This window comes from Betta splendens, chromosome 21 (assembly GCF_900634795.4).
Source record: "Betta splendens chromosome 21, fBetSpl5.4, whole genome shotgun sequence".
Classification (NCBI taxonomy): Eukaryota; Metazoa; Chordata; class Actinopteri; order Anabantiformes; family Osphronemidae; genus Betta; species Betta splendens.
Window position 1 is genome coordinate 6,317,502 of NC_040899.1, and position 21,365 is coordinate 6,338,866.

General features: G+C 45.0%; 3 protein-coding genes across 5 annotated transcripts; 2 read left to right on the forward strand and 1 right to left on the reverse strand.

Moving 5' to 3' along the window:
* Nucleotides 1-18: 18 nt before the first annotated feature.
* On the forward strand, nt 19-17,590 carry mgat4a (alpha-1,3-mannosyl-glycoprotein 4-beta-N-acetylglucosaminyltransferase A). 2 transcript variants are annotated; one of them, XM_029135726.3, is made up of 16 exons: nt 19-977; nt 6,540-6,707; nt 6,895-7,035; nt 10,090-10,223; nt 10,327-10,373; nt 10,502-10,615; nt 11,432-11,507; nt 12,007-12,121; nt 12,410-12,540; nt 12,624-12,731; nt 12,802-12,876; nt 12,991-13,109; nt 14,001-14,079; nt 14,371-14,431; nt 14,655-14,767; nt 15,365-17,590. In XM_029135726.3, the coding sequence occupies exons 1-16, from the start codon at nt 884-886 to the stop codon at nt 15,389-15,391; spliced, it is 1,602 nt and encodes a 533-aa protein (XP_028991559.1). In that variant the 5' UTR covers nt 19-883; the 3' UTR covers nt 15,392-17,590. The 2 variants fall into 2 exon arrangements, with proteins under 2 accessions (XP_028991559.1, XP_055361037.1); XM_055505062.1 differs by lacking the exon at nt 19-977 and adding an exon at nt 2,454-2,892.
* A 183-nt stretch (nt 17,591-17,773) lies between these two features.
* LOC114846727 (cytochrome c oxidase assembly factor 5) lies at nt 17,774-18,662 on the forward strand. Its single transcript, XM_029135731.3, has 3 exons — nt 17,774-18,028; nt 18,288-18,371; nt 18,530-18,662. The coding sequence occupies exons 1-3, from the start codon at nt 17,927-17,929 to the stop codon at nt 18,569-18,571; spliced, it is 228 nt and encodes a 75-aa protein (XP_028991564.1). The 5' UTR covers nt 17,774-17,926; the 3' UTR covers nt 18,572-18,662.
* Nucleotides 18,438-21,260, reverse strand: si:dkey-4e7.3 (uncharacterized protein LOC402865 homolog). Of its 2 annotated transcripts, XM_029135729.3 has the most exons (7): nt 21,107-21,260; nt 20,569-20,637; nt 20,189-20,376; nt 19,767-19,946; nt 19,573-19,684; nt 19,281-19,417; nt 18,438-19,180 (listed from the first exon to the last, which is right to left on the reverse strand). In XM_029135729.3, the coding sequence occupies exons 3-7, from the start codon at nt 20,369-20,371 to the stop codon at nt 18,833-18,835; spliced, it is 960 nt and encodes a 319-aa protein (XP_028991562.1). In that variant the 5' UTR covers nt 20,372-20,376; nt 20,569-20,637; nt 21,107-21,260; the 3' UTR covers nt 18,438-18,832. The 2 variants fall into 2 exon arrangements, with proteins under 2 accessions (XP_028991562.1, XP_028991563.1); XM_029135730.3 differs by lacking the exon at nt 20,569-20,637.
* Between the last annotated feature and the right edge of the window lie 105 nt (nt 21,261-21,365).

Consider the following 21,365-nt stretch of genomic DNA (forward strand, 5'->3'; position numbering starts at 1 on the left):
CACCGGTAGAACTGAAGGTTCTCGCAGGAAGACGCGTGTGAGCGCGCTGCTACCGCGTCCTTACCGGGAATCTTCAACGGCTATTCGCGTGCACCGTAGATTCGGATTCCCGAAGAAGCCGACGTCCAGGCGCGGAAGTGCTGCGACGAACAGCGCCCCCGCGTCGCTACGGCCGCCGCGCTAACTGCAGCTCAGCGGCGCTGGCCAGCGAACGTCCAACACGACGCTAGCGCTAGCTCCGGGGCTAGCTAACGTAACGGCCGGGAGATAAGCTCCCACCTGGGCGCGCGACGACTGCGCGGCGGAGCCGGGGAAAGTTTGCGTCTGCCCAAAAGAACGTCGACGCGTCACCGCTGAGGGATGTTTGTGGCTTCTACGTTAACTGTTGCCAACTGGAGCGGAATCGACGTGATTTGAGGCGTAGCCTTCCGGAGCCCGTCAGAGAGCGAGCAGCCTATCGCAGGACATCCGCCGTCACACACTCGAAATGCCGTCCGTCGGTAACTTGTAGCTAACGACCGTCCGCAAAACTATGACTCGGGTCGGCAGCTAGTCTCTTCTCTCCTTTAATCGGCCATGTCAGCTGCGCCGCGGCGAGACGCAGCTAACTCGTGACCGGCCGGTGCGGAAGGACTCCGCCGAACAACGAGAAGGAAGGACGCAGGGAGACTCGGTGCCGCCGAGCCCCTCCGCTCCTCAGCGCAGGTCCGTGTTTACAGTCCACCCGAGCCGGGCCGGGCCGCTCCGCCGTTTGACGCCCCCATATGCCCGCGCCTACGTCCGCGACCACATCCTGAAGGCAGCGAGAGACGGACGGAGGGAGGCGACGCCAGCTCCCGGGGTCCCCGACAGTCGAGCCGGGGAGCGGCATCGCTGAAATGAGATGAGGCTCAGAAATGGAACTGTGGCCACTGCGATCATCTTCTTCACGTCTTTTCTCAGCCTGTCCTGGTACACAGCGTGGCAGAATGGCAAAGGTAGGCTAAGGTCCGAGCGACACCTGCGAGGCCTGGGCCCCACGCTGCCCGGCACCGGGCGGACGTGGGTCCGACGACAGGTGCTGCGCCCACCTCACCGCCGGCTTCCTGCTGGTGCTTATCAGGGCGTGGGACCTGGCGTGCAGCTTTCAACTGTAGTCCTTATCTTCTCATTGTGTTCATATCATAACATTAGTAGTTTACCAGTAGACTGGACTTTGACTTATACAGGATGTCTTTGCATTCTGACCCAGTCCATGTGAGGAGGCGTGGGCCTTGTTCAGTGTAGGTAACTGCAGCCTGTAGAATAATTCCAAGCCAAGGCTTCATACTGTGATTATTGTCGAGCTCGTCAACCTGATGAAGTATTTCCCTGAAACGCAGCCGCTAAGTGCCAGCACTTATGACCAGAGATGGGTCCAGACCTGGAAGTGCACGTGTCTGATAAACAAAGGTCAAGCGGCGGCGCTTTGTGCTCCGCTGCTCAATATTGCAAACATGATTTTAGTTGGAGGTTCGTTTAGGTTTGGACAATGAAATGTGACCTGTGCTGAGAGTAAAGGGATGTAAGCAGTAATACAGAACTCTCTCTGGTCTAGTGAAAGGTACCGTATTGATTTAAACCACAAAGTCAGGGGACCATTAAGTTGTGTGAAGGCCACTGACACCAATAGCTCTCATTCTTTGTGCACGAGTGGAAAGTTTATTTTTATTATTAAGATCAAAACTAACCCTTAAGCGACCTAACTGTATGAATGTATCAGATGTTTTAATTATTCTGCTTTTAATAGCGTTCACCTGCTTTAAACACACACCTCCCGGTTCCCCCGCACCGCTACAGTATCTGCAGTTCTGGCTGTTCTCTTGATGCTGCTTCACGTAGGTGTCTGGAATTGACTTGACCTCCGCTGTTGAGTCATTCTGGAAACGAAAAATTATAAGAACCTTAACAGCGGTCGAACACAGAAGCTATTCTACTATCATTTGGGCTCACGACTGTGTTGTATGATTCAGTCGCTGCATTGTTCGTGTGGTGCTGGAGTGCAGAGCAAATGTATTTGTCCGAATCGTTGCTTCCGACAGCCTGTCTTGTTCCTGGTCACTTGACTGCTGTGAATAAGAGCTGTGCCAGTCAGCTGTCCAAACACTCCATGTTGAATGATTCTCCCAACTGTGTACTTCTCTGTCAAAGTCGGTCCTGTCTCTCCTGAGAGACTGATCTCTGGTTTCCTCGGTTGTGCTGCTCTAGTAGATCCTAAAACTCTTAATTAGCTTAATGCTGGAACTTTAGGCTTAATTCAGGTGGAGTGACATAGTGAGAGACTTATTACTGCATCCTAATACATGTTATTTCATGTATTAGTGTTTTAAATGCCATTACCATTCAGACATTTTTCACTGAAATCTGTGCGTGATGCATTTAATATGCACATCACTGTTCATGTATTCAATTTGTTTGTCAATAAGTATGTCACCAGGCTCAGAATGCTGCAGCTGTTTACAGATGTGACTTCCTCAATGCTTTCCTTGAACTTGTACGTCCCCCTTCCTCTGCATTTAAAGCCTGATCATAACGTCATTCCAAACACAATGAACCCAAAATAGCCCAAGTGATTGCAGCGGGGAGAGTAAACGAGCAGGCAGATATGGAGGGGGTGTGAGGCCGGATGATCTATCGGTAGCACACAACATGACTTGCACTCGGCGTTTTCTCACTTTTACTCTGGGCCTGTGCGTGCGTGCGTGTGCGCGGTGGGTCCGTGTGCGCTGCCAGGCATGGCAGGCTGCCAGTCAGCGCCTAAGTGGCCTGGGAGGAGGAGGAGAGTGGAAAGGCCAGAGCTTAAAAAAGGAGGATGAGACGAGGCTGAGCTTGGCTGCGCGATGGAGGAAAAGGAGCCGGCGTTTTGGCAAAGCGGTGAGACAGTGGGATAAGTTATTTTGTCTACGTTCGGCCTCCTGCTTGGTCACTGCTTTACACCAAACTGCCTTTAATCTGTCCAAAATAAGTAAGGTTAAGGTGACAATTGCTGCTCGGTGCTGCTGCTGTTCATTCATGCATTCATTGATTTATTTTACTTCTGGACACAATTCTCAAATGGCACAAATTTATTTATTTATTTATTTTTCCGATTGGTCCAGTCAACACCCAGCGTGTCACAGAACAGGCGAGGGTTGAGTTATATTTATGTCTGTTTCTGAGTGAGCTCCGACCTTGCAACCAGTCAGAGAATTTCAACGGTTTCTACTTGATTGGTTGTCCAGCTATTTAATGACTAATACCTGAAGAGCCGTGCAGAGCATGCAGGAGGTAAAAGAGCGTAGCATGGCAGAGCAAGGACAAGGAGGCCAGGGCAAAGCGGAGTGGATTGATTCTAAGCCTGACGCTGCCACTGGCTTTAGTGTTGTGGCTTAACGTATTGCTTTTACTGTGATTCATCATGGTTTATTTTTGATAGAAATCTTCTGTGCACCTAGTGGGGATTATGTGAACGGATGCAGATGTCTCTCAGTCAACAAATTCCTTCACCTCTAACAAATCTGTAACAGGCTCAGATTCGTGGAGCTCGCTGAGTCCCATTAAACAATTGATTGGTGACATCCCTGAATGTGCAGTTTGTCAGAGTGAGTTATAGTTAGCCTGATCGCAGCCTTCCAGGAGCCTGAGGAGTTGACGTAAGCACAGAGGAGCGGCGCTATCAGCTCCTTCCAGGCCGCAGAGAGGCGAGGCGGGCTGCAGGAGCTCAGCACCACTCGCAGCGTGGCGGACGGAGCGGGAGGCGTGGGTGGAGGTCAGGGGACGCGGCGAGCTGGCCGTGAGGAGGTCCGGGTGGACGGGCTGCTTTGAGGCTCCGCATCGCCCTCCATTTGCTTTACAAGTGGAAGGCTGTGGTGCATCGCAAAGAAAATTGTGTATTTTCTTTTCATGCTCCCCTTCAGGGAATATCACTCATCTACTCGCGGATCAACTTGCACGTCTCTTCAGGAAAATACAGCCCAAAATCAATATTACTACTCTGCCTGTGCATTATTATTTGCGTGTTCTTTTATGCTAGTTTTTTTCCTCAAGTGTTAATTAAATTACACTGTGTGAGGCTGTTTAACTAAAACAGTTTGGTTAATGCATATGGCTCTCTCAGTATAGTCACATTCACTGAACAACTGGGGCGAAAACACAATGGCGTTGATGTTTGTTGAGTCCATGAACCATCTCAGATAACTATCTTTCACATCTGAGAACTTTATCTGCCCTGTCATGCTTTCCCCATTAGTGTTTTTATCCCATTAATCTCAGTTTCATGTTTCTCACCATCTGCCCTACTTAGGAGGCCTGAGCCCAGCGAAGCGCTTTGTGTAACGGGTAGCAGCTGCTGTGTGGAACCCGTTGCCAGCAGGTGCAGCGCTTGAGGGCTTCATACATGCAAAATAGATATGGACGTGGTTCGCAGGCTCGTGGCAGGTGGAATCTCGATCTGCAGGTTCACAGGAAAGCACTTTGGATGGCTGCAACCGTGACACTCGTCATGGTGGCTGATGTTACAGTGATACACAAATCATTTATCTTTCCGTTGGTGCGTGGAGAAATATCTGATTATTAACAACGTCCGTGTCACTAAACCGGCGCCGTTCTTCAGCGCAGCTGCAGTTCAGTGTAATTACAGCGAGGCTGTTTTCAGGCGCATGACTGGTGAAGTACAGAACACTAAGTAAAATCTGATGACAGATAGTTTCAGTGGATTATCCTTCACAAGCAAGACATTATGTAGAAGATAGAGGAACGCAGAAAAGCAAATTCACGACCGTCTGTTTTTTAATGTACTGCATTGAAAGCACAGTTTTCACTGGACAGATGTTTTGTACTACAAATTTAGCTGAGCTTTTGTTTCTTGAAGAATGAATCACCACTTTCCCCGAAAGAGGTAGTTAACAATGACTTACTTGTTGTAACACTCTGATTCAAGGCCAAACACTGACTGTAATGGTTTGAGTTCCTCTTCATGTGTTATCACCCACACATAAATGTTGACACTTTTTTATGCTTGTGTAGTTTAAAGTAAAAAATTTGCCGGACATTGAAACCATAGAAGAAGCACGTCTTCATATGATGTGCTGTGAGTCTCAGTCACTCAGACAGTAACTGCTCACGCCCCTCATCAGCAGACGGCTGCAAACATTAGCAAGGGAGAGCCGGGTCAAGAAGAGATCACTGCAGGGGCTTGTGATGAGCTGATGGATTCCCTGATAAAACTCTTAACACTCCAATGAGTTGGGGCTTGGATTTCTGCTAAGTATTTCCCACCACTAGGATCATCCGTGTCCTCTCTTAAACTGTGAACTTAAGTAGAGTAACGCTTAGCCCGCTGTGCCTGTCAGACACCCAGTCTTCACATCTTTAAAGGCGTCGACTGTTGCTGAGTATGCTGACAGAAGGTTAACAATGAAAGCATGACCTTTTACTTAAACACAGTTTACTGAAGTCAAGTTTAAAGTGTCTTTTCATTAAAAATGTAGTTGTCATATGTTGAGAGAGCAACATGGAGACAGAGGCGACATCCAAACAGAAAGTGGATAGAAGAGTTCATCGAGCCCGGCGGCGGAGCTAAGCCACTTAGCCCTTCCCCCATTACTCATGCTTCTAGAGAGTGGAGAAGAATAATGAGATTGTGTGGATGTACTCCAGACCTCAGGTAGTTCTAATTGTTTAATGCGTTTTTTGCATCCATCCAGTCGTGCAGGGGCTGTTTAATCCGTCGAATCTTGTATTTGACAGTAACGCCCCCTCACTTTCTAGGTAAATGATTGATTTCCCTGTGAACCAATATCTGTGTTTTCCATAAATGTAAATGCATCCTACCACATCTGTCAGCACACGTGACTGCAGTCAAAGTCTAGCTGTTGCGTGTGTTCTTTCAACCGTCGTCTGTTCCTCGCGGCTTCCTGTGGTGCGCTGTGGTTCTTGTTTCCGTGCGCCGTGGGATTACAGGTGCAGCCTCATATCAACATGCTTGAAGTCCCACAATCAAAAGGCCGATGCGGAGATGAAAGCCTGTTTTGGTTCGTGGCAGCCCCGGTTCACGATGTTCGGGCCAACTGACAACATCTGTCTGCGTGTATCTTGAAGTTCAACATTCATGGCGAACAACACAATCCTGTGTGAGAGAGCGGCCGAGGCAGTGCAATAGCTCAGGCAGACAGGGTGACAGACAGGAAGATCAAGGGTGGGTGTGTGTGTGTGTGTGTGTGTGTGTGTGTGTGTGCGTGCGTGTGTGTTTTTTTTAAGGGTAGATATGAAAGGGCACAACAAATCTATCAGCAGAGGGACATCAGAGAGTGGCCAAAGCCTCCAGCCCACACAGATACACACAGGCAGTTTTATTTGTACCGTCGCTCTGTTGAGAACATGCACGTCCTTTAAAACAGGCCCAACAAAAATCACCAGACTGACTTCTACCCGTTGAATGAAGTCTGTCGCAATGCTTTTGTGGAACTTAAAAGTGTTCCTGGGTTCAGACGACGTGCCATCACCCGTCCATGACCCCGTGCTTGTTTTTATTTCTCTCGCAGAGAAGCTGATAGCTTACCAGCGGGAGTTTCATGCCCTGAAAGAGCGTCTTCGCGTGGCAGAGCACAGGACACTGCAGCGCTCGTCGGAGCTCAACAACATCCTGGAGCAGTTCAGACGCGCCATCGCTGAGACCAACAGCAGCAAAGATGCCCTCACGAACTTCTCAGGTACCTGACACGAGCGTGTGACGACTCCAGGTCCAGAAGGAAACGCGCGGGGGAATATGTTGTCGGTTCAATATTCACCTCTTTGGAAAGGACAGTTTGAACGTCACACTCGCTGCTTTACTAGAGTTTAGCTTTTGTGAAACTGAGAAGACTTCGATTGATGTTGCTTTTTCATGTCTGCTTCCAGACGAGACACAGAAACTACTGAAGGAGCTCGCGAACCGGAAACCCCTCCAGGTGCCAAATATTTACCACCACCTGCCTCACCTTCTGAACAATGAAGGCAGCCTGCACCCAGCTGTGCAGGTCGGCCTTGGCCGTACAGGAGGTGAGCAGCGCAGCACACGCACAACAGAACCAACCCAGCATGCGTTGGGGGCTTTTCCCCAGAATATTTAAACTCAAAACCTTCTGGAATCTAATACAAGGGGGGGAAACTGGACTGCTTTTTTTCCCCTACCTCAAGCAGCGGCGTTCAGCATGTGACCTCAGCTATATCAAGTTCTCTGTAAGAGGATTACTTATCAGGCATTGTGAGTGCGATAGGTGGAGTGAATTTAGGGTGCATGGGAGTTCAGGGGCGCTGAAAAGCTCCAATGGTGTTTCCACATTCCTGTGACAATGACCGAGGGGAAAGAACAGGGGCCCCAGACAAAACAGAGGAAAAGAAGGCAGGGAAAGACGAGAACAAATGGGAGGTTTTTGTCGCTGGCCTGTGGCCTGTTTTATCAATGAGGACAAGGGTCTCCCACGGGAAACAACAAAAACTGAAGGCTTATCGCTGCCATCTCCTCTGGTAAATGCCAGGTTGTGTGGTTTTTGGCTCTTTCTGTTTTGCAGAAAGTGGCCTTCGTAGCTGCGTTCCCTCACCCAGCTACGCGGCTTGCCCTCGAAGGCCGTGGTCGGGTTCCGGGGCGGTGGGTCACGGAGCCCCACGACGGGTGCACAGACCTCTACGCCCTCTATCGCTCATGCGTGCCACTTGAGTGCGTTAATGCAAGACGTAGCTGGCAGACTGCTGGCAGCTGAGCAGCGACTTTAATTTCCTCTTTCTCTGTTGCCCGTTGTTATTTGAAGTCTGTTTTGTTTCTCGTTTTAACAAATCAGACTCTTTGATGTTTATAGGGGTGTAAATTAGTGCAAAATCCCACCTTATACTGAACAAAGATTATGGGAAGAAAGCAATTTAGAGAATCTTTGGCTGAATGAAATGGTCCCTTGTCATGCATAATAAATACTCCACCCCATGCCCCCAACCTTGCATTGGATCAGTAGTGGTGTGTTATCAACAGAATCTTGCATTGTTTCGACATTCACAAGATGTCAAAGCTTCTGCAATTTTTGTTAGAGGTTTGCAACATGGGCCGTTCAGGCAGAGCTGAACAGTGGTTTTATGGTTCCCTATAAAACCCTCTTTACTACGTTTATAAACCTATAAAATTAGTCCCGAGGCCAAAGCCAGTGTTTTATACCCAGACACACTAGCATGCTAACCTTTTTACCCCTACTAGCAGTTGACAAATATTGTATGTGTGTTTGTGTGAATAAATAAATAGAGAACAAAATAAATAAAACTTGCTAGGTTTAAAGCACTAATCAAGCTTGGCGGTGTATGTAAAAAACACATCTGTACATCAGGTCCTTTTATTTACTGGCACATATGTCATATATATATGACAGGAGAATGTGTAAAGAGTGTGAAGAATGTGTATATATATATATATATATATATATATATATAGATAGATAGATAGATAGATAGATAGATAGATAGATAGATAGATAGATAGAGATATGACATATGTGCCAGTAAATAAATATATTTATTTAAATATATATATAGACACACACACAGCGGGAGATGAGCGGCCGGCTGGTTGAGGGAGGGGCAGTCCTCCAGTCGGCCCTGCTCGCATGCATTATCACTCATTCAGTGTCTGCCACCCTCCCCTGTTTTGTCATTCTGCCTCTCTTCTCCTTCCTCCCACATTCTCCTTTCATCCTCGACCTACTTTCTTGGTGGTGGTGGTGGGTGTCGCTATACAACATGGAGCGCCGTGTGAAAAAAAAAAAAAACACAAAGCGAAGCTGGGACATATTCTTTGTGCTGTGCAGATCTCTCCTGAGGATTGCATCATATCTCAAGTCCACTTTGCAGCTCACTCATTCTACACCTCATGTGTGGTTTGTGCTCTGACAGCAGCTCAGTCAGCATGTTTCCTTTTGTAAATTTTGTGCCCACGCACAAAAACACACACGTTAGCCCCAGTTCATGTGTTTCACAACCATGTCTATCCATGAAGGACACATTTTTTGTAACTTCCTCTACTCTGTTTTTTCCCTAAACCTTATGTGAAACTGCTTTTTGCAGATTGTGACCCTAGAACTTAAATTTATTGAATAGCAAATGCACTGTGCATAAAAGCAAATAAAGCACCACGTGAAAAATACAACACACAGGTTAACGGACAAATCACGCCTCGATTTACTTCCCTTGGCACAAACAGCGGTTTAATTCAGACTCAGTCCGGTGAAGTGTTTTCGTCCTCACACCCCAGTGCAGGCTTGCCGTGCACTCGCCGCTTTCTCACCCCTCCTCTTCAGTTTTCACTAGTGAAAGTGATCACAAAGTGGATCTGAAGCATGTTCCAATCTGTGTTTTTTCTAAGCTGCTGTAGAATCTCTATGGTAAAAAAGGAGGCAGTCTGTTGAGCAGCAGCTACTCCAGGTTTCATAGAGGAGCAGCAGGCACAGACTCCTGTTCCTGTTGTTGTTTCTCTTTAGCCGACGATGTGTAACGTCTTCTCATTCTTTATCTTCTTCATATTGTATATAACCATTACTTTCTTAATTAAATCAAGTTTTGTTGCATTTATCTGTTAATTTTATAATTATTCCTCATAATAAGGAATATTTAGTGTCAAAAGTTTGGGAGTATTTAATGTATTTTGTTCATATATTCATCTATTCGCTAATGCTGGGTTTAGCCTGTCTGGTATATATGTAGCTTATACAGTAAGAAAAGCTCAATCACAACTTTAGGATGGTGTAGCTTATCCATATGAGCTTATGTTATAACTAAACATGATAACGAAATACTAGCATGAAACCTCTGTCAAATTCAACAAATCATCGGATGTTTTGTAATATGTAAATGGAATCTCAGATAGCATCAGGTTGTTGTGCAAAGCACTTTTTTCAAGAACATCGGTCGTCCTTCCCACTGCCATCTGTGCGTCATGCATTTCTGCTCCTGTGGCGCTTGAATGGCAACTGGCCTAATCTGTCGGCGATTTTAAAATCTTGGATCCACTTGATTAAATCTCTACCCCTACACGCTTCGACATTTCCTGTTCTCACCTCACATTCTGTCTTTTCCCAGTTACCATGGTGATGGGGATACCCACGGTGAAGCGGAAAGTGAAGTCATATCTGTCTGAGACGCTGCATTCGCTGATAGACAAGCTGTCACCAGAGGAGAAACTTGACTGTGTCATTATCGTGTTTGTCGGCGAGGTGAGACGTCATATTCACACACTAAGAGTCGTAACATTCTTCCACATTTTGAATTAAAATAAAGGTACAAAGCCTCTGGTCCTTCTTGTTTTATTCTATGCAGACTGACCTGGAATATGTTCACAGCGTGGTAGCTGAGCTGGAGAAAGAGTAAGTATACTTTTCTAAAAAAAAAAAAAAAAAAAAAAGGTGCATGCAACGTGAACAAGCAAAAACACGTAGAGTAAAGCGTGTACGTGTCCCATTAGTGATGTAATCAGTAACCTTTGTATCATCAGGTTTGCTACAGAGCTGAGTTCAGGCTTGCTAGAGGTCATCTCTCCGCCAACTGCCTACTACCCAGACCTCAACAACCTCAAAGAGACTTTTGGAGACTCCAGAGATAGAGTGAAGTAAGCAGCTCGGTTAAACATGACGCATGCCTTATCTGTGTGTTCGCTGGGCCGACTTTAATTAGACAGTATGTGATAGAAATCACGCAGAAACAAGCCCGGGGAGGAAGGAAATGCAGGAGGCCTGTGATGAGGAGTGCAGAAAACGTAGACGGATGAGTCAAGTGGAACTGGGAGGGGTGGAATAAGTCGAAGCGGTTAGGTGGGCATCCTGCTACTTAGTATTTCACAGGCGTTTCTTGAAGTCAGATCAAGGTCATCAGCAGCAGCACCTTCTACTGTTTCCCTGTGTAGTGCTCATTCTTATTATCCACTGCACTTCTCCCTAAAGTCAGCTAACAACTGGATTCATTAGGAATCTGTTTGTGCTGCTGTCTGCTTGTACTGGTAATAACCTTTAGGCCCAGAGGAGTGTGTATTATGTTTGGATGTGGGTGTTTGTGAGCGCAGATGCTTCTAATAGTCATCTCAACAGTTAGTATCTTGTTCGGGATGAGTGTGTGGTAAACAATCCAGACGGTATTTTTTCACTTCAGCGCATTCAACACAGAAAATCAAATAGATACTATCAGTGTGCTACAAACACAGGTACACATGGCCAACTGCAGCCAGATGAGCACAAATCCCCCTTTTGACTCAACACCACGTCAAGAATTGTCCCCAGGATGTTGTCAGTGTACACACTTTCTCACCATAACTACAAAATACAACTGTTTTTCAAAGTTAAATGTCAAATGGTAGATTGTCAGTTTCAGTTTTACTGTGTGTCTTACTCCTACTGTTTTGTGAGCGTTCATGATTATTTCTGCTTTTTAGATGGCGAACGAAGCAAAATCTGGACTATTCCTTCCTAATGATGTACGCTGTGAGCAAAGGGGTTTATTATGTACAGGTACGTTCTAATAAATAAGCCTAAATGTTCCCATAGCCTCTTCTTGGGGGGCTCTGTGGACTAGTTTGAAGCATGACTCACAAAATTAAAACATGGCACAAACGTTTTGCTGCAGTCATTCATCAGAGCCAATGTTTCCTTTTTTCTGACCAGAGCCAGTTTTACTTATTCTTAGCCTAATCCTCTTAGAGTTTATCTGTTTTTTGGCATCCAGTTTGGCAACGTTTGTATAAATGTTTACTCAGCAGATTTGAAATGCCATGCACACTATCGTTTAACTGCACGTTGTGTCATTTCCATCCTCGGCTCTCACCTGGAGGGAGGAGGTATCGTCTCACATCTACTGCTACTGTAGTTTAGCGTAGACACAGCAGTGTTTGTTAGCTTCCTTCACTTCCTTTTGTCTGCGTAGTGGAGGCACTTTCTTCCCCTTTCTATCAACAGTAAAGCCTTCTAATGATCTTGTCTGACTTCTCCTTCTGGGCCTGTATTTGTCCAGCTGGAGGATGACATTGTGGCCAAGCCGAACTACTTTGCTACAATGAAGAACTTTGCCCTGCAGCTCTCTTCAGAGGACTGGATGATCCTGGAGTTCTCTCAACTGGGCTTTATTGGTAAGATCCGTTAAGCACCTGATCAGCACTCCACATGTCAGCCTCTCTGTCTGTCGGGTCTGTATCATAACTCTATTATACAGTCAATGCAAATCATTGCATTCAAATGTTAAAGTCAGACAGCTTTTACAGGAAGCTACTTTATAATTTTATTATTCTCTTCTATTCCCTCAAGTTATGTTCATGGTTTTAATCATGTTGTTGCAAATTTAGTAAATGGGTTTAAGTGATGTTTTGCCAGATTAGTGAACGCCTGTAAACACTCTCTCCTTTTTCCTCTCTCTACAGGAAAAATGTTCCAGGCTCCAGACTTAAACCTCATCGTTGAGTTCATCTTCATGTTTTATAAAGAGAAGCCCATTGACTGGCTGTTGGACCATATTCTCTGGGTCAAAGTCTGCAATCCTGAGAAAGATGCGGTACTCATTGATAATTCTAGATTTAAGCACGGATGGATGTAAGGTGAATGAGTCTCTCATCCTCCTCGTTTCTACTTTTTAAGAAACATTGCGAACGTCAGAAGTCCAGCCTTCGTGTACGGTTCAGACCCTCTCTGTTCCAACATGTGGGACTACATTCGTCTCTTGCTGGGAAGATCCAGAAACTCACAGTGAGTCTCACAGCCTCACTTTGGATTAATTGAAACAGCAGTAGAGGCAACACAGACTTTCCCTCTGTAGGACAAAGACTTCCTGAAGCCACTGCTCCACAAGATGCATGTAAACCCACCAGCCGAGGTCTCCACGTCAATGAAGGTATATTACGTTCTCTATTCCCCAAAAATAACTATAACAAAGTATTAGTTTAACTGAGCTTGTCCTGAATTGTCAGTGATAAAAATAGAACAAAATGTGTATTGTGCCATTTAGGTCTATCAGGGTCACACGCTGGAGAAGACCTACCTAGGAGAGGACTTCTTCTGGGCTATTACTCCTACGTCAGGAGACTACGTCCTCTTCAAATTTGATAGACCTGTTAGCATAGAGAGGTAACGTGATACAGGAAGTTAATATTGTTTTTATTACATTCTTGCAGGCTGTGTGTGTGTATGTGTGTGTGTGTGTGTGTGTGTGTGTGTGTGTGTGTGTGTGTGTGTGTGTGTGTGTGTGTGTGTGTGTGTGTGTGTGTGTGTGTGTGTGTGTGTGTGTGTGTGTGTGTGTGTGTGTGTGTGTGTGTGTGTGTGTGCCTATGGGTCTCTGGGGATCAGAATGAGCTAATAAGTGTGCACTAAAATAGGCATTCTCAGGCCAACCTCCTCCTCTTCTCTGTGGAGTCGCGATAGAACAGGAAGGAGGGAATGAATTCAAGGAGAGCTCATATCCAGACTGAGGGTTCGGCTCAGGGCGGACCTATAAAGGGACTTAATATCTGATTGTGTGGTGATTGTACCCACTTCTCCTGTGTAGATAATTTTAGGATAGCGACATGAGTGTGAGGGACTGTCATTCAGTCAGCAAGTGAGTGGGAAGAGGCCATCCAGTGCTCCACTGTCTGATTGTGAAGTGTTTTGTGTCTGTGTGAGTGACACCAATTAAACCGGCTCAGCCTGTATGGCTCTGCTGATTAGACAACATCTGGTGAAGAGATACAGCATTCCTCATCATCTGTCACTGCCTCTTACTCCCTGCCTGGTAAACAAGCTCTGAGATCTGCAGAGATTTCACAGCTTTTCCTGAATGAGGCAAGAGTAAGCTCTGATACAAGGGGTGGGTATAATTTACATGCCCATTTTCTTTCGCATTTCAAGCCCAGAACATCTGATGTGACACAAATAATTTGGCTGTGTGTATTTGTGTGGCAGCTGAAATTGGGGCAAGAATGTAGATGCATAGATGTAAATTGTGCACGTCTCAACGAAAATGGTCTATCTGATTGGCAGGTTCCTATTTCGCAGCGGTAACCAGGAGCACCCAGGGGACAAGATCGAGAACACCACAGTGGAAATACTGCCGGCTCGGGTAGGGAAGCGCTCGCTCTGCCTCTCTCACACACACGCAGACAGTCTGTCACCCTTCTGTGATGCGATGTGCAAACGCTTCTGATTTGATTACGCTGGCTGGTTGCTCTGAGGGACGTCGCATTGATTATTGACAAATGTGAGCATGACAGAATGGTTTGCTCTGCCAGCGGCGATACATTCCTGACCCTGTGATGCACACTTTGACTGCAGGCAGAGAAGCTAGCTATCTGTTCAGGAGGCGCTCAAGTGGAAAATCATTACGATTTGAATTTCCATGTGTTTGTGATAGGAATCTGGACTGCAGACCAAAGACAAGTACAAGCGAACAGAGGACCGTTTTTACAGAGTTGGTAAGTTTAACATGAGTGTTTCCTACTGGTTTGTGGGTTTTGTTGTGACACTATGATCACATCACATTACACACACACACACACACACACACACACAGCAGACACCATGCGGACATGAGTGAAACGTTCTCATTTATGTGACTTGCACTTCCTTCTGTGGATCCTTCCAGTTTATTCAGTGTGTGCGTGCGTGTGTGTGCGTGTTTGTGTGTGTCTGACACAGGTCAGTTTGAGAAGGGCGTGGCAGAAGGGGCTATAGACCCTTCCTTTAATCCCGTATTGGCACTTCGGCTCTCTGTTCTCAAAGACTCTGCTGTGTGGGCCATCCTCAGTGAAGTAAGCCAGTCACACATGTTTTCATTACAGACTTCTGTTGTCATATAGAACATATTTGAATGACAGTTTACATACATTCATATGTGACAAAACTCCTGCACTATCAGACCTTTAGATTTATTTGAATATAAAAATAAAAACCATACAGAACCATGAACATCGATGATGCACTGTAGCTGTGCTTGCATATATTTATACTGGATTATTGGCTATGGAGTTTGTCAGGCAGAAGGATAACGACAAGATGAAGGAAGCAACAAAAGGCACAACTACTTGCTGCTGTTGTGTTGTCACCTTCCTATTTTTACATAATTCACTGTGACTGTTCTGATGGTTGTTGCACAGCCAAAGCTTGCATGTAAATCCAGCGCCATAGAAGTAGCACATGTCTGATATTGAAAAACATGAGGAAAAAAAACACAGATGAGTCACTTGGAGGCAAGAAACACTGGATTTGAGTTCTTTTAAGAATGTGATGTAGGAAAAAAAATCCGTATTGTGTTGTTTAATCACATGAATAATTCTGCTTGCTCCACATACATACAGACTCCCTTTTTAACCCACTAACACATGTGATGCTCTGCTTTGCTTCTACAGATTCATATAAAGAGGATAGCAGGCTGATTGTTCTGGATGGGGCACATGAGTCATGGCCCCTGGGGGACCAAAATCTCATGGACTGCTAATGCAGAGCCTTTGGAACCTAGCAGCCAGCAGTACAATTGTGAAATGATTAAAGTTCACTACAGTTGCTCATCTGAGCTTTTTTAAGGAATGTCACCTCTGTCCGCCACTGTTCTTGACGTACTTTGTTATTTTGCTTCCCATCGATCGGTTTCTACCTTTCTTTCATCATCTCTCCTTCACTCTTGTGCTCTTAAACCATTTGTGAGAATGTGAATACTACTTTTCAAAAAGCAACAGCAGAGTTGGATGGGACATCTGCTCCCAAGATGCTCTCTCTCTCTCTCGCAGTGACTATGTTGTTCAGCAGCTTTGAAACCAATCAGAAAACACCTAGATGAACAAGGACAAATCATCACATCAGCGGAGAATCAGTCACCATGGCCACCAGAGTAGATGCTGCCAAATTCTTCTGTTAATTAATGCTGCCACCTTTGGGCAAGCTGAGGCATTGCACTGTCACTAGCGCCACAGCACAGCCCAAGATGATCAAGAATGTTGTCATGGCCGGTTGCTCTCCGTTCTCGGGAGAAATGATGGAGCTCTAGATCAACACCAGCCCTAATGAAAATGTTTTCCTCACTCCTAGAGTATTGTAAGCCACACTCAAATATTCCACTCGTCCTGACAAACTCAGGATGAGCCACCGTTTCCAAAATCCTGCCTGTAGCCAGTCGGTGACTCTGACCATGGGCCAGATCGTGTGGTAACAACCCCAGTTCATCAAGACGATGAGAACATGACACCATATCTTTCTCACCTCCTGTCTGACAGGCCGTGTATGACCTCAGTGTCCATTTATAGTAAACCAATCAGACATTGCCTTGGCGTTATTTTCCTGAAGGAATATATTGTTATATTGATATATTATTACAGCTATGATGATCTATGAAGGTGACTTAATTTATTTGAAATAAATCTTTAATTTGTATAAAAGGTAAAATATATTTTTATTCTATTAAGAGATGTTTGTGGTAGCTTGGGGTCTGTTTTATTTGTGTTCTTTGTAATTTTTTTATTAGATTGCATTGTTTTTATCTTCATTGTAACAGCTTCTTGTGGGATTGCGACGTCTGCAGGTAGCTTGTTTTAGTTTGTTCTAGTTTCTATTCACCTCAAGGTTTAAGCAATTAATGTTCATTGCTTAAAGCTGCATAGGAGCATTGTGAATAGGTAGATGGATAGAATTAGCTGTGGGGTTAACATTGGGAAATGTGCCTTATGTTCAGGCTCTGACATTGTCTCTACTTACAGTAATTCCCTTGTACTTTGGTCTACACTTTGCTGGTTCTAGTAATGCTGTGTTTTGTAAATAACAAAACAATCCAAGTAGTGATGGGATGTCAAGCTGAATGTCTCTGTCATACTAAGAGGAAGCAGTTAAGGCTGTTATTTGTATCAGATAACATCTGAAACATCAGAATTTGCACTGCTTTTCCTCTTTATACCCCTATCATCATTGTCTCACACTGTTCATTTCACTGTCTCTCATTTCACTTTACACAATTTTTTGTTCAATCACGTCTATTTATTTTATTGGACAGAATATGAAACTACTGAGCATTGCAGGGTGCACCTTTATGATTTATTGGCAGAGATTGTGTAGAACTTTTACTGATTGTAATTGTTAGTATTTTTCTCACAGTGTCTTTTTTTTATTAGTTTATTGAATTTCACTTGACACATTTTGTTTGTTAGGCCAAGTTAAATTTTGTACACGGGAGCTGTTGATTCAGTGCCTTTTGGTGAAATACACACTGGTGGGATACATTTTATTTTAGTTTTTGTCAGAGAAGGCTTTCTACACTGTTCTCAAAAAAACGAATGGTACATGTGCATCTTAATATGATTGCTTAAATCAGCAGGTGATGGAAGAAAGCCACTTTGACCCTGTATGGTTGAAACATGCCTAAAGGCATGGCACCGTTCTAACATTTATAATGGGCACTAAAAGTCATGCGATTGCTCCCAATTGAATTAGTAAAACTGGGCAGGAGACAGTAAAGTAAATCTTCCCTTGCTTGACAATCCCAGACGTTCATCAGTTCACGTGCCTTCATGTACATGCGTGCCTGCCTCTGATGATTTTGGCATCATTTTTCATGGACATCGTTCAAATAAATGCGTTGTTAGAAATCATGGCCATTTTTGTGTTGTGGTTTTGTTCTACTTGCATTATTCATTCCATCCACGTCACCAGATTTATTTTCACAAGCACCTACAGGGTGAAACCGAGTGAACCACTGCAAATTCGAACCTAGAAATTCACCTGATATTCTTCTGTCAACGCTTCCGTCAGACACGCACAAAACTACAAGCCTTCCCAGCATGCACTTCTTCGTGGTAGGAACTTCCGCTTACCCGTCATGCCGTGTGAGCAACATGGTAGCTAACAGCTTTCATAACATTGATCAGTTAGTCGTCGCTCCATAGAGCTCGTAAATAAGACTACGGTGTCAAACTGGGCCGTTCACGATGCCGAAATATTTCGAAGAGAAGGAGGAGGACAACCGAGCATGCGCAGGAATCAGAGAAGACTTAAAGGCATGTATCCTCCAGCACGACTGCGTTGTAAAGGTAAGAGTGTGTCCTCTGGTCGTGGCAGATGAACTAAGAGTTGCTTGTTTCCCCGTCATCATAGTTTTACGTGCATATGTGCTTCTGTGTGGGCTTTAGCGGGACCACTGACGCACGCGCCGGCGTGTGTGTGCGCTGCATGTGTCATGTTTCCTTCCTCGCTGTTGGTTGCAGTGACATTTTCTATACTTTTAACCCTGTTCCTAACACTGAGAAGCACGTTGTGCTTAATGAAACTCATCACTGATTATGGTTCCAGGAGGGGAAGATGCCCAGTGAGTGTTTGAAGGAAGGCCATTGTAAAGCTCTGAAGATCTCGTTTTTTGAGTGCAAGAGGTCAATGGTAAGTCTTAGCTTTGACATTGTCGTTGTCAAGGTGTGTTCAGTTTCCCACATGGACAAAAAAGAATTACTGAAATTGTTTTATTGTGTACAAATATAAGATGGAATTTACAATTTCATTTGTGCTGAAATAAACCATTGTTCTTTTTCTCTTTACAGATGGACACAAGGTCAAGATTCAGAGGAAGGAAAGGAGATTAGTAAACTAACTGATGACCTCAATACATTCTTCATTGTATTACATTTAATAATGCTGCAAGCTGCTCCATCTGAAGAACAGACAACCAAGCATCTGTAAATTTCAGTGTGTTTTGCATTAAAGATAATTTTACTAAGCAAATGTACTTTTAATCAAGTACATTTTTTTCATTAAGCTGTTTACTAATAGTTACACTAAAATGTTCTACAAGCAGTTCTCAAAAAAAGTCCTTTATAATCAAAAGTGAATTGAATGAGTGATCATTATCTCAAAGCAGCCATCATCATCTCCTTAAACTTCTCCATATCCACGTTCCGGATGATGAACGCCTTGTGAGCCTTGTTCAGAAGACCCACGGTGTCCACCACCATCATGCCTCTGGTGTGCGTGCCGGCCAGCTCCACGCTCACCGGCTGCTGCTCGCTTTCGATGATGAACGAGTCGTCGATGGCCGCCGCCATGGCGTACGAGTCGCAGGAAACGAAGCCTTCGCCAGCGACCAACTCCTTCTGGAGGCGCTCCGTCTTGGATGCCTCCATGCTGTAGTGGAAGATCTTCGCCATGAAGCGAGCTTTGTCTGTGTCCTGCCCCAACCAGGCGTCGCAGAACTCCTGTCAACGCCATGACAAACGTCAGCACGTGCAGCTGTGGATGCTTTACAGTATGAGCTACGTTAGGAAATCTGTGCATTCATGCTGCAGGAGGCCTCACCCAGGGGAGCTTGTGGTGACATGTGAACTCCCAGCAGGCCAGGTATGTGGGACACTGGTAGTCATTCAGTACAATGTACGCAGCTTCTGGATCAGCCACAAAGTTGAACTCGCCACACACAGTAGTGTTCCCGCGGGCTGGAAGAAAGAAAAAGCACTGGTTACAGTTTCAGAACCTCATTTTGCATTTTCGCAACGCACACAAGATAAAACAACTGACAGAGCAAAAACAGCAGGTCATGAATAATATTCAAGAAGCATTCACATTATTTTATCCAGCCCATTTTACCAACATTCAGTGTTGCCTCCCATTATGTAGAGCCCTCGAAGTTTGCTGGGTAGAGTCGGATCTATCCTCACAGCTAAAGCCAGGTTGGTAAGAGGAGCTGTGGCCACCAGGGATACCTGGAAAAGAAACGTTGTAATTAGTTTTTTTACACATGTAAAAGAACTGCTAATCTACACAGTGGTCTGTGGCCTCTCTCACCTCCCCTGGGTTTTCATTGACAATCCTGATTATGGCTGACACAGCGCCTTCCTTCTGCAATAGATCCAAACTGGGAGCACTGGGGTCTGGAGCATCTCCCAGTCCGTCCACCCCGTGGAAGAGTCCTGCATCACGGATGTTCCCAAGAATCGACCTATCGGCGCCTTTAAAAACTGGAATCTGACACGGAGAAAACAGACAACACAAGTTGAAGCATTCTGTCAGTACTACAAAATACACAAAACTACAATTACTAAATTACCTATTAAGTAATATAATATTTCATTTTAAAGTGTATTGCTGTAACAAACCTTTCATAAAAGCATATTTGTCAGTTGATCCAGCATGTTGCGCAACTCTAATTCCAATTAATCTCGCTCCACACCCACCAACAGAGATAACGGTTAGGTCGCTGCACCCACCTCTAGTTTATTGCAGGTTTTCAGAACACGCAGTGTGTTTTTACACACGTTCTCCACCCTGGTGTTTCCGTGCACACAGGTGATGCCCAGGAGCTCCACGTTAGGGGCAGCCAGGGCCAACATGATGGCCTGAGCATCGTCCACCCCACAGTCTACGTCCACCAGCAGCTTTTTACTCATCATGGATCCTGTGGAACGACAGGCGCAGTTCAACAACCTCCACAGCTATTTAGTAGTAAACCAATAAACTGTGCACTAATGTTAAGGATGTTATACTGAGATCGTGTTACAGGGAGACAGGAGGAGTTATGTAGCAATATATGCTGCCAAGAGATATCAGAATCACACATAAGACACACATAACACAGGGCAATGCCTACCGCAGAGTGAAAATATAAACTAGTGTCTGTCCGCCGCTGATTTGATCCGCTCTGATCCGCTCCAATAAACTTTAGAACAGGAAGAAGTGTGTTCAGAAAACAAAACAAAAGTGAGCGTGACTTCCCCAGTTAAATAACAACTGCAAAAGTTAATGATAAATCTGCTTCTGTGATCTTTATAAATACACAAACCAGCTGAGGTGTCATGACTCTACTCTTACGTTTGAAGAGTAAATAAAACTGTATTTGTTTCAGTGTATCATCAATACATTTATTTCCTCATTCATTCATTTTTATTATGACTAAAAACAGGAAAGTTATAATTCTCCTGTTTTTCCTTATGGTACCATTATATCTAATAGTAAGTACATAGAGTTAATGTCAAAGAGTTGAATCAGCTGTTGTGCAGCGGATGGAGCGCACGTGAACTTCTAGAAATAGACTGAATTTAATCTCATTACATGACAACTCGCTGCAGACACGTCTTACGTTGTACGTGCGTCAATGTGGTGAGCAAAATGTAACGTCTCCCACTCACCCTCGGATCAGATTAACGAGCCACTAACACCGTTGTCTGAAGCTTCGCTGTCTGAGTGAACGTCAACGTGCCACAGCTCGTTCTGCCTGTGCCGCTGAAAACCCGCCACGCTCCCGTGACCACCACGACAAACCCGCATAGACGATGGGGAAGAGGTCCCACTCCGAGGTGATATCTGCGCACCACACTCTGCGCTGATTGCTGTCCTCAGCTACGTTACTGAGGCACTAATTTGGATATAGACCATTTTTCTCAAAGG

Bases quoted from the DNA above. Each gene is read 5' to 3' on its own strand.
- mgat4a (XM_029135726.3), top strand. From the start codon at position 884: ATGAGGCTCAGAAATGGAACTGTGGCCACTGCGATCATCTTCTTCACG. The intron at 12,122-12,409 runs GTAAGATCCGTT...CTCTCTCTACAG, and splicing joins CTCTCAACTGGGCTTTATTG to GAAAAATGTTCCAGGCTCCA. The intron at 13,110-14,000 runs GTAACGTGATAC...TCTGATTGGCAG, and splicing joins AGACCTGTTAGCATAGAGAG to GTTCCTATTTCGCAGCGGTA.
- si:dkey-4e7.3 (XM_029135730.3), bottom strand. From the start codon at position 20,371: ATGATGAGTAAAAAGCTGCTGGTGGACGTAGACTGTGGGGTGGACGAT. The intron at 19,685-19,766 runs GTGAGAGAGGCC...TTTCTTTTCCAG, and splicing joins TCAATGAAAACCCAGGGGAG to GTATCCCTGGTGGCCACAGC. The intron at 19,418-19,572 runs GTTGGTAAAATG...TCTTTCTTCCAG, and splicing joins AATGGGAGGCAACACTGAAT to CCCGCGGGAACACTACTGTG.
- LOC114846727 (XM_029135731.3), top strand. From the start codon at position 17,927: ATGCCGAAATATTTCGAAGAGAAGGAGGAGGACAACCGAGCATGCGCA. The intron at 18,029-18,287 runs GTAAGAGTGTGT...TTATGGTTCCAG, and splicing joins AGCACGACTGCGTTGTAAAG to GAGGGGAAGATGCCCAGTGA. The intron at 18,372-18,529 runs GTAAGTCTTAGC...TTCTCTTTACAG, and splicing joins TTGAGTGCAAGAGGTCAATG to ATGGACACAAGGTCAAGATT.